At 40.5% G+C, this 13,707-nt stretch overlaps 1 protein-coding gene across 1 annotated transcript in view; it reads right to left on the reverse strand.

Moving 5' to 3' along the window:
* Nucleotides 1-12,215, reverse strand: part of LOC100952842 — a 34,987-nt gene extending 22,772 nt beyond the window's left edge. The window contains exon 1 of the mRNA XM_003793769.2: nt 11,197-12,215. Within this exon, the coding sequence (XP_003793817.2) occupies nt 11,197-12,215 (1,019 nt within the window). The remainder of the gene's footprint in view (nt 1-11,196) is intronic.
* Between the last annotated feature and the right edge of the window lie 1,492 nt (nt 12,216-13,707).

The raw sequence follows: 13,707 nt of genomic DNA on the forward strand, positions 1-13,707 counted from the left end.
GGAGGTGGCAGGTTCAAACCTGGCCCTGGCCAAAAACTGCAAAAAAAAAAAAAAAAGATAATAAAATTTAGATAAAAAAGTAGCAAAAATAAATGAAATAAAAATATAGAGCCAAAAGGAAACAAAGAAAATTGGAAATATTAGCAAAACTGATAGCCTCTAGCCAAGATGATCAGGAAAAAGAGACAGCAAACATAAACTACAGGTATCAGGAATAAAAGAGCGGTCATCTCTAATGATCCCAGGGAAATTGAAAAAAATCATAATGGAATACTATAAGCAGCTCTATGCCCACAAATTTGATAACTTAGATGAACTGCACCAATTTCTTGAAAGACACAAACTACCTAAACTCACAGAAGTTGACATAGATAATTTAAAGAGTCCTACATGTATTAAAAATATGTAATCACTGGTTTAAAATTACTTTGTGGCAAAGGAATCACTAAGCCCAGTTGATAATTTTGGTGAATCCTACCAAACATTTAAGGAAGAAAAAACAAACAAACAAACAAAAAATGATTCACAATCTTTTTCCAGAAAAGAGAAGAAGAGAAAGGCATTCTCAATTCTTTTTATGAGGCAATCATTACCCTAATACCAAAGCCAGATAAATGCAACACTGGAAACATAACTATAGATCAATATCACTCATCAATAAATACAAAAAAAGTCCTTAATAAAATATTAACAAATAGAACCCAGCAGTCCATAAAAAAGAACATTACAGCTTGTCAAGAAGGGTTTATTCTCAGTATGCAAGACTTATTCAGTATTTGTAAATAAATCAGTATAATTGATTTATTGAATATAAAATAAATTGCAAAACAATAATTTTAAGATTTTAATGCCAATTCATGATGACAGCATTTTGAAAATTAAGAATAGAAGGGAATGTCCCTAACCTGGTACAGTATATGTAAAGAAATCTGTAGCTAGCCTTGTACCTAATGATGAGAAAATGAATACTTTCACCTTAATATTGGGAATGAAGCCAGGTTGTTCTCTCATTACTCCTTTTCAGTCTAATGATAGAAGTCCTATTAAGTGCAAGACAAGCAAAAATAAACCAATAAAATTATACATATGGAAAAAGGATAAATAATAATTGCCCTTTTTTGCAGAGATGACTATTGATGTAGAAAACACTATCTCGTAGCCCCCAGAGAATTTGTGACTGTGACTGTATTTGGAGAGTCGTTGCAAATTTAATTAAGTTAAAAATATCAAGATGAGATGGTCTTATATTTAGGCTGAGCCCTTAGAGGGAGATTTGAAACACAGAGGGGAAAGTCGTATAAAGACAGAGGCAGATTGAAGTAATGGGATTCTAATCCAGGAATGCCAAGAATCGGGTGGGAGAAGGAATGAAATGGATGCCTCTTCAGAGCCTCCCCCCAAAAAAACTCCAACCTTTCTGACACCTTGATTTCAGGCCTGCATATCTGTGGGAGAATAAATTTGTTTTGTTATAAGCCACCCAGTTTGTTATGGTTTGCCCTAGATATTAATACACAACATTTTTTTCTTTTTTTCAGTTTTTGGCGGGGGCCAAGTTTGAACCCACCACCTCTGGTATATGGGGCCGGTGCCCTACTCCTTTGAGTGACAGGCACTGACTCCCAACATTTTTTAAACGGGTAAAATATACGAACAGATAGCTAGACATCAGTTGTAGCTTTATATAAACTAAAACGGGTTTATATAAAGGAAGGAAGGAATGAGTGAGCGACAAATATGAAAATATCTGGCACAAAGAGATGTACAGATGACAAATAGGCTTATGAAATGATGCACAACATAAGTTGTCATTAAGAAAATACAAATTAAGTCCGTAACTATTTACCATTTCACACCAATTGCTAGTGAGGATGCAAGTGGATCTCTCTCTCATACGTTGGTGGTGAGAAAGCAAAATGGTGTGGCTTCTTTGAAAACAGTTTGGAATGTCCTTACAACGCTAAACATAGTCTTTTCATATGATGCAGAAGTTGTGCTTCTAGATATCTATCCAGCTTATTTGAAAACTTCCTGTCAACACAAGTAATTACACATAAATGCTTATATCAGCATTATTCATAATTAACAAAAACCAAGACGTCCTTAATACATGAACAAAAAAAACTGTAGTATACACATACCATTGACTACATGAAATACAAAATAATAAACTATCAATTCATATAATAACATGGATGAAATCTTAAATGTATGTTGACAAACAAAAGAAGTCAATCTGTTAATGCTGTATGCTTTATGTGACATTCTAGGAAAGACACAACAATGGGGGACAGATAAGTAGCTTCCAGGGGGTGGGAGGAGTTATTAAATATATGAAATAAAGGGGATTTTTTAGAATGATGAAACTATTCTTTATTCAACTGTAATGGGGGATATGAGACATTATGCATTTTTCAAAGCCCATGAAACATTAAAGTACAAAGAGTGAACCTTAATTTATACAAATAAAAATCAATTCAAAGATCTGAGGATCCTAATATGGAAAGCAGACCATGACAAAAGAATCTAACTGTATTAAAAATTTATGAAATGATGTCACTGAAGAGGACAGGGAAAAAGATGTGCTGGCCTAAGTAACTTTGGAAATGAGTGGAGACTGTAAGACCAAAGAAAAAAGGAGCGTATAAAGCTGCTGCATTCTAGTTGGTAAAGCTGTTTTTCACAAGGCCAACAAGTGGACGTTAATACATTGGGATTAAAGAAATAAGTACTTATATAAAAGTTGGCTAGTGGGGGCCATTTTTATGATAGAGGTAATCAAAGGGGGATGGCTAGTGTGAGTCGTGTGATACTAGATTAGAATTGGAGACATCAGTAACACTTATGTTTAGCTTTATATATATGTGTGTGTATGTATATATAAAACTGTATTAAATCTAACTGTATTAAAAATGTATGAATGTATGGTCTGCTTTCCATATCGGGATACTCAGATCTCTGAATTGATTTTTATTTGTATAAATTAAATCTTTATATATATGTATGTGTACATATAGAGAGAGAGGGAGAGATGGACAAATATGGAAATAATTATAGATATATGTGCCCACATGCTTAAGAATTTTAAGCTGTTTGCCGAGAAGTCTTAGAAGCAATTAGACTATAGTACCAAAGAACCATTTTCATCAAGAAAATAACCTAATATTGGATTATAACCCAAAATACAAAATAAACATCCGTGAGTTCATATTGATATAAATAAATGATGGAATGAATAAATAAATAAAGGACAATAGATAAATCTTTTGTGCAGAAGAAGTATAAATAATTTACGTGGATATTCCATCTGCAAAGAAAGAGAGCGAAACTCTCCACCCTGTAAGTGTGGGCTGAGCATAGTGACTTCGTTCCCAGGAGTATTGTACAAAAAGGGTGAGAAAGAAGGAACTTTACGGTGGGGAAACTTGACACACATCACCTCCCGCAGATGGCTGCGGTAAATATCACCAGCGATGAGGAACGTGGATAGCGTGCTCCCTAACTGTAACGTGATAAAAATGGCACTTTTCTTCTGAGGTCTTCTTCCCAAGAATCCATAATGCCAGTCTAATCAGGAGCCGAACATCAAACACATCACAATTGAAGGACATTATACAACATACCTGACAATTACTCCCCCAAACTGTCAAGAGCATCCAAAACAAGCAGTGGCGGAAAAACTGTCACAATCTGGAAGAGCCTAGGAGAAATGACTAAACGTAACGTGATATCGTGAATGGGATCCTGGGGACAGAAAAAGACCCTGAGGGAAGAAATGAAGCAAATCTGAATGGCGCATGGATTTCAGTTCATATCAACGTATTTATATTAGTTCATTAGTTGTGAGGTTTCATATTAATGTAAGGTATTATTATTAGCAATAGGGAGAAGCAAACGTTGTGTATAGGGAAAGGAACCCTCTGTACTATCTTTTCAATTTGTCTAAAATATAAAACTATTTTAATTAAGATTATTTAAAATAAAGGGTCTTAAACAAACATGAATATTGCACTTCATGTGGTACACTTAACTAGTGTTCACCAAAGTTTGGTTCTCCCATTGAGCCACCCCTTCTTGGGGGCATCCCACATCTCATAGCAAGGGAAGGGTTCTGGGGGCCCCCTGTTTTTGATGTGAGAAGCTTTGTCAGATATTACTCAGTGCCCTTACCTTACCTGTGCCATGGCCTATACAACTCCATCTGCTGACTCTGAGGCCAACAGTCTTGTCCAGAAATCTCAGCTCCCAGAGTCCACACTGGGGAAATTCAGAAGGTGTTAAATCAAATGATCCCTGTCTGAGGCCCACCGAAGCTCCTTCATACCATAGATCTGTCCACTCAGAGTACCTTACCACTTCAGGCTGGTAAGCAAGACTGAAAGCAGAGGTTAGACTCTGCGTGGACTTTGTGGCAGGCAGTCCCCTCAAGTTTTACTCAGGGTCCTAACGTTACATCCTGACAGGGCCTGAACTCCTCCATCTTCTGACCTCATGCCTCCTCACTCATATCAAAGCCTTCACTAGCCTGAGTTGTCAGAGGTGTAAGTAAAGATACTTCCTGTACCCCTGCTTAGGGCCTCCAGGACAGCAGGAGTGGTGCTCTGAGATGACCTGTTTTGGAGATTCTTAGTTCTCATTTAGATTTATAAACATCACTCCTGGATAGCCCTGTGACTCTTCCCTCTGCTGAACTGAGTTGGCCAGCTTTTGACCAAGGCCAATTCTCTATCTCCCACAACAGTGCCACTTCACATGACCCCACTTGCAATAGGGTGAAGAGAAGGGGTCCCTGCACCTCACAACCACGCCTGGAGCTCCCAGCACTCACACCAGGGGCAGGGCTCTGGAGGAAGCAATCTGTTCTGGTGTGGGTGGTTCCCACAGACTTTTCTTAGGGTCCTCACCTATACTTGTATTAGGCCTGGAATTCTTTCCTTTGCTGTCCTAAAGTTCCTGGTCTAATACCCCCAAACATAATAAAATTTACTGCAGATACTTTGAAAACATTGAGAATGCCTGGTACAGATTTGTTTTTTAATTTTATAATTCACTCCAATCAGAGGTATTACAACAATAAAAATAGAGCTTTGCACCTCATAAATCTCCCAGCACCCCCCTGCCAATTGGACAATAAACTATACCATCTGCAGTAATTCTCCACTCATCCTGCAAAATGTTTACCCCAGAGCCTGTACCCTACCTCAGGCAGTATCTGGTGGCAACATAGACCACCAAACGGACCTGCAGGACATCTCCCCTATGGATGCAAAGAATCCAGGAAACAAGGGAGACAATCTAAGGTGGGGATAACACCTAGATCTTTTTTTCAAGACATATTTACAATCAACCCTTTATTTGCTAAGTCACTGAGGGGCTTAGCCTCAGAGAATTCCAATTTTCTATTGCTTATAGCTACACTCTATATCCCATTACTCCTTGGTACTCCCTGGCCTGTTTCAACTGTCATCATTTGCCATCCTGCCTGCACACATAATACCAAGTTCAGTGGCAGAGAGGCACTGTGTGCAGGCATCATACAGCTCACAGCTGCAATACACTGCAGCCCCCCAAAGTAGTGAAGGGATATAGCTCTCCCAGATTCCATCAAAAACATCACTTAGTGATGTAGGATACCTAGCTATACTCTGACAGTGAGTAGGGGAGATTCTAAGGTAGGCTATCAGGCCTGCTTATGGTTCTTTCATACAATAGATCTGCCCACTCAGAGCACCCTACCACTTCAGGCTGGTAATAATTCAGAGATTCCTTAAGTTACTCTTATAAGTTGTCTAGGAACCTCCAAGATCTGACACCTTCAGTCTATCTGGTTCATTTTCAACTACATGCTGAACTTCACATTCAAAACCCTAACTCTCAGCCTGCCTGGACTATTTGAACTTGGTGTAGCATGTGGTCTCTCTCTTGTGGACTTCGAAAATTGTTATATCTTCCTCCTGAGGTTCTTCGTTAACTGAGGGTTTCCTCACTGGATAATTTCCCAGGACCTAGTCATTCTGAATAAATCCTTGTTTTTCAAGGTAAAGGGCAAGTCTCATTGACATATCAGAATTTAAAAGTATGCCCAGAGGTACCCTAGTACTAAATATATCACTGAGGAAATCCTGTCTTGTGAGGTTGAGGTATTAAATTAATTTTTGATTAACATATTAAACAACATGGAAATATAAAATAATAGCAAAAATGTATTTGCACCCAAAATTTTGAGCATATTTAAAATTGATCAAATAAAATTCATGATGACAGTTTAGGATATTCACATATATTAATATGCAAGAATAAAAATTGACATAGCATTATTGGAACAGAATTTAAGCATCATTCATAAAAATTTACAATCATACTATTGTCTACTTTAACCCAATTTTCAATCTCTATCTTTCCTATAAGAAAATATTACATTTTCCCAATAAGTTATGTTCAATAATGCTGATAATAATCTTACTAGCCACTATCAACAAATGGAAAACAATTATGTCTCCATCAGGAAGATAATAGTGTAATCAATTATGGCACATACACGCTTTAGAATTCTAGGGAGTTATTAAAAGAGTAAGGTGTATAGGACGGCACCTGTGGCTCAGTAAGTAGGATGCCGGCCCCATATACTGAGGGTGGTGGGTTCAAACCTGGCCCCAGCCAAACTGCAACAAAAAATAGCCAGGCGTTGTGGTGGGTGCTTGTGGTCCCAGCTATTCAGGAGGCTGAGGCAAGAGAATCACTGAAGCCCAAGAGCTGGAGGTTGCTGTGAGCGAGCTATGATGCCACAGCACTCTACTGAGGGTGACAATATGAGACTCTGTCTCTTTAAAAAAAAAAAAAAAGCAAGGTGTATTTATATGTGTTCTCATAAAAAGATCCTGCATTTATTTCATTAAGTGACAAGGGTAAGAAGCAAACCAACATGTACATCAATCATTATCTGGGTATGTTAATGACATAGTGTATTTTTCTAGTACATCTATGTAAGGAAAAGCTCAAAATATATTTTTAAATGATATGCAAAATATTTTAAATTGTGATTATTTCTGAGGGGAAATGAATTTTGTTTTTTTTGAGGGGGGAATGAATTTTGGAGGACTGCAGTAAGGAAGGGGACTTGTGACTTACCTATAGCATCAGGTTTTCCCAGCAGAATATGCTATTACCTTTGTAATTAAAATATTTCAATGAAGACAAAGGAGAAATAGTAGCTGTGTATTTTTCGGATAAAGTAACCTTAAGAGAATATAACAGAAGCAACCTGAAATCTGTAAGATTTAACACAATAAAAGTTTATTTCTTGTGGACACGTAACCTGTTGTGAGTAGGTCTCCTACCTAACAGGCTGCTGTCAGGCAACCCAGGGATGCTGGCTGCTTTCATCAGATGGCTCCACATGTCAACATTTGATCTGTTTGTTTACTGCTGAATAGAACAGAAAGCATAGAAGTTGAATACTGACTTTCAAATGGTCTGGGAATGAGGAATATTGTTTTTGTTAGTATTTTAGTGGCAAGGAAAGTCAAATAGCCCTTCCTAACTACAAGAGGATTGGGTATGTAGTCTCCCCACGTGTGCAAAGGAGACAGCATGAAAGGTAACAGATCAACATTTGCAGACTATCCATAAGCACTTATGTAGTAGGTGACAGGAAGGCGTCACTTTTACATTTGTAGGTACAATTTCCTCTCCATTCTTAAAGAAGGTTCTGAGAAGGGCAAATATTTCGGGTGCCTACTATAAAACAGGTGTTTTCAAATACAGGATCATATCAATTTTCTAAAGGACTCTTTAAGACAGGGCTCCTCAAACTTTTTAAACAGGGGGCCAGTTCACTGTCCCTCAAACCATTGGAGGGCCGGACTGCAGGCCCCAGGACGAGTCAGCTGCTAAGCAGGACAGGCAGCAGCGGCAAAAATACCCGTTGGGCCAGATAAATGTCCTAGTCGGGCCGCATGTGGCCCGCAGGCCGTAGTTTGAGGATGCCTGCTTTAAGAATTGTTAACACGAGGGTTTCAACAGCACCATTTTCTACTTACCTTGACAAAAGTCTCAATACACTAAGAATTTTCTTCTTCCTTTCATTACGTGATCAAAATCATAAATCAGCAGTTCTCAACCCGTGGGTCATGACCCACAGGAACCATATTAAAGGGCCGCGGCATTAGGAAGGTTGAGAACCACTGATCACAAATTGTGAGGATGTGGTACTCACAACTGATGAGTATTTCTGAACACTCGTACAGGTGTCTTCACACACACTAAAAAAACAAAATTTTCCCTTGGGGAAGACACAGACAAGAGTCAGCTGAAGCATGGAGATTATTTGTATGTTTCTCATAAAGGCCAGCATGCTAGGAAAACATTTTCTGCCTTGGTGGCAGACTGAATGAATTGCTACAAAAAGATGGCAATAGGCAGTCCCCAAATGGTTTTTAATTCTCATTTTCTCCTTTATTTCTTACACTTGGGGATAGGACACCGGCCCAGATTCTTTCTTTTCATTGCCTGGAGACATTGTGTAGTATGGAAAAAAGAAATGCATTAAGAGACAAAGGTCAGCTTAAGCAAAGAGGGGTGAAGTAACAACGTGGACTCTACAAGAATTTATACTGGGGGTCTAGTTCCAGCATTATCACCTACATGTCAGGGGAACCTGTGAAAATTACAAAGTTCTATGAGCCTCAGATTCTTCATCCGTGAAATGGTTTGAAAATGAGTCCAGTTGCCCCTAGCTCATATATTCTTTATAAAGTAGGAATTTTGGGAGGCACCACAAAGCCTGGTAAATACTGAGTTTTGATATATTTTAGTTATTATTATATTTATTTTGACTCCCAAACCTACCAATCTCCAGTTTTTTTTATTTTTTTATTCAGGAAATGTCAGAGAATTTGCAGCCCAATGGGATATACCACACCTAATCAGCCAAAATGTAGCTTAGCAAGTTAAACTAAGTTACCTGCTATAAAACTTTTTTGAGATTATGTTTTTATTGTAGACGTGAGGGAGTCTTACATAGTTTGATCCAACTTAGAGCTCCTAGAAATCATGTTAAGTTCTCAGTCCCTCCCTTCCATCTTCTCTTCCATCTAAACCACCTATATTTGCAATTATTTAACTCCCATAAAGATTCAGTTATAGCTGGCTTGGCACCCGTAGCACAGTGGTTATAGCATCAAGGCTGGCAGGTTCAAACCCAGCCAGCTAAAACAACAGTGACAACTGCAACAAAAAATAGCCAGGCATTGTGGTGAGCGCCTATAGTCCCAACTACTTGAAAGGCTGAGGCAAGAGAATTGCTTAAGCCCAAGAGTTTGAGGTTGCTGTAAGCTTTGACACCACGGCAATCTACCGAGGGTGCCATAAGGAGACTGTTTAAAAAAAAAAAAAAGGAAGAAAGAAAACTTAGTTTTAGCTTATAGTTTACCAAATTACATATGAGATCACCTAATTTAAATGCTCATTTAATGAATGGGCTATGCCTCTCCCACCTTACTGCAAAGATTGCCAGCACAGTGGCTTTCGCGCATTCTGTCTCTCATTAACATATCCCCGTTATCCCTCTGACACTCTCTTGTGATAATGTCCATGTATCACCTTTTGTGTACTGTGTTAAATCATGCTTTTGTGCACTGTGTTCACCTGCATGAAGAGTCCAGGACGGTTTCCATTTGCGCCCCAGCTCGATATTCCTCTATGGTTTATTCATGATCTAAAGCTAAATGCTAAAAGCAGTTTTTCATCCTAGTCCTTAGTCTCTCAACTCTCAAACACACCATACAAGATTTTGGCCACTGTCCACTTCCAGATACTCATGTGACCCCCTCCACTCCATTTAGCTCAGTGGTTCTCAATCTTCCTAATGCTGTGATGTATTTTCATTGTTACAAATGGGTTGCAACCCACAGGTTGAGAACCACTGATTCAGCTTAATTTGAAATTTTCTCACCTTGATGGACTTGCAGTTTCCCAAGGCCCAAATCCCTTGCCACAGGACATTTGCACTTGACTGCTCATGTGAAATCCCCAAATCTTCAGACCTTTTTACTTGTTCTTTTGGTTAGGGGTTATCTCACTGGTGTGGACTGAATGTCTGTAATTTATATACTGAAACCTAAATCCCTATTGTGATGGTGTTTGGAGGTGGGGCTTCGGAGAGGTAATTCGATCTTGAGAGTAGAGCCTTCATGTATGGGATTAGTGCCCTTATCAGGGGATGAAGAGACCAGAGCTCTCTCCACCTTGTGAGAATACAATGAGAAGACTGGCCAGCAGGAAGAAAGCCTTTACCTTTACCCGAAACTAGACCTGACAACCTGATCCCAGACTTTCAAACTCCAGAAGTATGAGAAATGAATGTCTGATGTTTAAGCCACCCAGTCTATGATAATGTTATAGCAACCTAAACTAAGTCACTCACCATCTTTCTTTCATGATGGCTGCTCCAAGACTTTAAATTTCTATGGTCATTGATGATTCTTGTTCATGTTAACACTGCAGGTACTAAGAAAAACCTTCCAAAGAGCAGATGATCAATTATTGTTAAATAAAGAACAAATGAGTCCCTGAAAATAAGATCTAATCTTTTATGATTTCATTTTTTCCTACATTCCTAAATAAACTAAAATATTATCAAGGTATATGTATGCATACATACATATACGTTCAAAATTAACAGGCCAAAATTAATAAGCAAAATCAACAATGCGTAATTTTTTTTATTTTTATACGTACACAAGGTTTTACACTTATGTATTCATTTCAAAATATGATATGGTTGCAAACATTTTTGGTTACAAGTATCAATTTTGTCATGCTTTCTCCATTTCTTAATCTCAACAAAGTAGTCAACGCTGACTTCTTTCACATTTCCAAGAAAATGCCTAACTTACTACCACGCTATTTGTTTAAAATCACTATGATGAAACATTAACTCTTACTCTTAAAGGTTATTCACAGCAACAAACATTTGAACAATGTCATTCATATCCTTAGATTCTAAAGTCACTTAAATTGTCTAATAAAAGTTTAACAGTACTTTTAAAAATTATTCAGAATATATAACAAAACAGTGAAACAAACATGTTATATATGGTGTTGTCTCCAGCCCCACTCTCACCTTCCACTACTTATTATGTGAAGAAAACAACTACAAAGTGAGAATGAATCAGAATCTACTAGGGGTGGGAGGACCTAATGGATATGGCCCCGGAACGCGCAAGGGCCATGGCTGCAATTCGAGCCCTGGCTGCGCTTCTGGCTCGTGCTCTCTCTTCCTGCTCTTTCATAGCCTCTTCATACCAGGCTGGGAAATCACTAGGGGAAGCCCTATGGACCTTGGCTAAAAACTCAAGGACTTTCATCTTGCTGGTTTCAGCATAGGCTCGCGGACCCCACAGGAACACATAGCGTGGAGGAATAGTGTTGGGCACCTGCCGGTACTCCAGGTAATTTTCCCTCACCAAATCCCTGGTGAGGATTTTCCTGGGCTCTCCAAAAATAAAATGCTTCCTCCCCGCATATAACCCCATTACATTCAATGTTTTCCAGACTTGCGTTTCAGTGGCACAATTGCCCTTTGTGAAGATCACACCCAGGACAGTCATCAGCAGGCCGGTCAGAGGTATACGTCTGTCGTCACTCACCCTTGCATCGCAGCCTGGTTCCAGCTTGTTGATGAGGACGTAGATGTGCTTGTTGGGATCCAATTCCTTCAGGTCAAGGCCAAAGACCAGCTCCAGGTGCTCTGCAGCCTTATTCACGATCTCATGGTAGAAGCTCTTGTGCGGCTGGATTATATTTCTCAGCATTTCTTGCTTCGTAATGGGCTCTTTCAAATGATACTTATACAGCAGGTAATGCACCAACACAACCACCCTCTCACTCACGGCGTTTCTTGACCTGGACTCAGTGGCAGATGGATTCTGCGAGGATCTTGGCCTTCCCTCTCTCGGGTTGTTGCCACTTTGTGAAGCAGCTGCAGCAGCAGTGGTGGCTCTCTCAGGCCCCTGGGGATTTCTGGTACTCCCAGAAGCAGCTGAGCTCTGGGGTGTAATCCTGGGACCAGCAGCGGCAGGAGAAGGTGCCCCTCCTTCTGCTCCTCCAGTGGCCTGAGCATCCACTGGAGGGTTGGGTGCTGATGCTTCTCCAGCCTGACGAAGCCGGTGGCGTTTCTCACGAGCTCGGACCTTACTCTTCTGACCTCGAGGCATGATGGCTTTAGACAAGGTCAGTGGGCAGGTAGACCAGGACCTCTGTGACCAAAAAGAAAAAAGATGAAATAATTGGGCCACTTCAGCCGACAGACACCTCCTGGGCTTTACTGAAGGCTGCCTCTGCAGTTTTCCTTAAAGTCACTGCTCCAGGAACTCACAATGCTCCTGCTCCTTGATCTGCCTATTCCTTAAGGCCCCTGTGAAAAAAGCTAAGGTTTGCCTTAGGTCGTTGCTACTTGCCAGATCTGCCTGGGACTCAATGACCTTAGAGCAGAGACTCCGTTCGGGAGTAGGAGGTCTGTCTTTCCGAGCACACTAGGGAATATCACTTTCCTTCTGGCAGGATCTGCGGCCCCTGTGATATTCTACTTTGGTACTGGCCTCTCATTTAAAAGCCTTTACCTTGCTGTAGCCCCCAGAGGATGACCTGAGGGAAACATCATCTGACTACACCTGCCTGGAGACACAGACAAAAGCACAGGCAGAGCTCCATGGGTCTCTATCTAGAATAATTAGTATTCTCAGTCCTCGCTCAGTTTTCTTATTAAGTTTCTGCTAGTTCTAGGACTCCTCTCTGCTGATCATAGACTATCTCCTTTGAGCAAGGCACGTACATCCCTGAAAAGAATAAAAAGAATGCTGGAAAGACACAGCCTAATTATATCCATTCCAGGTGCACCCCGGTTGAAGGCATGGATAAGACTCCGTGACTTCTACTGTTCCGAGGTGCGCGGTCACCTCAGTCCACACTCGTGTTCACAAATTTACAGCCAGAAAAGCAAGAGGCTCCTTTCTCTACTGACATGAGACTATCCCTCTCAGCCCAAAGACCCCCATCTCCTTGACCCCAGTCCCACCCCAATGACAATATTAAGGAATGCCTTGCCTTACAGCCTGGCCCAAGGCCTCACCGGGGCTGATATTCAGGGTGCGTGGATCCCCCAAATCTCACCCAGTAACCTCGCTTTACTGCTAACACCATCCAGGGATCTCTTCTGACTTGCCCAGTGGTCAAGTTCCTTTCTAAGGCGTTTACTTCCTGTAACACTCCCCAGAGGCAGAAGTCGGGGTTCCTTACACCAGTCCACCTTCATTCTGTCTCAAGCCCGAAAGTACGAAACTGCAAGATGCCCTTTGCTCAGAGGAAAGGAATTCCCTTCAAACCTCAGATTCTGCCTTTATTCTTATTAGGGAACCCTTTGTCTGCGGTCTGAAGTCAACACCCTGGTCTGATACTCTCACCCTCTCCAGCTACCAGGGTGAGATTTAGAAGGTATTCAGAAACTCTGGACAGTCCCAGTTGGGGGAGTTGAAAGTGAAAGCGGGGACAGAACTTTCTGGGAGTTCCAGTCTGATGTAAACCGTCCACTCACAGCTAATTCAGCATCATTACCTTAATTCCAAGCAGTGCCTAGGAGCGCTCGGCCTTCCTGGACTGACCTGCGGCGACTTCTCAGCACCCAACCCCCCGGGCACGTTCCTCACGCAC

This window comes from Otolemur garnettii, unplaced genomic scaffold (genome assembly GCF_000181295.1).
Source record: "Otolemur garnettii isolate 467f Iridium unplaced genomic scaffold, OtoGar3 scaffold00072, whole genome shotgun sequence".
Lineage (NCBI taxonomy): Eukaryota > Metazoa > Chordata > Mammalia > Primates > Galagidae > Otolemur > Otolemur garnettii.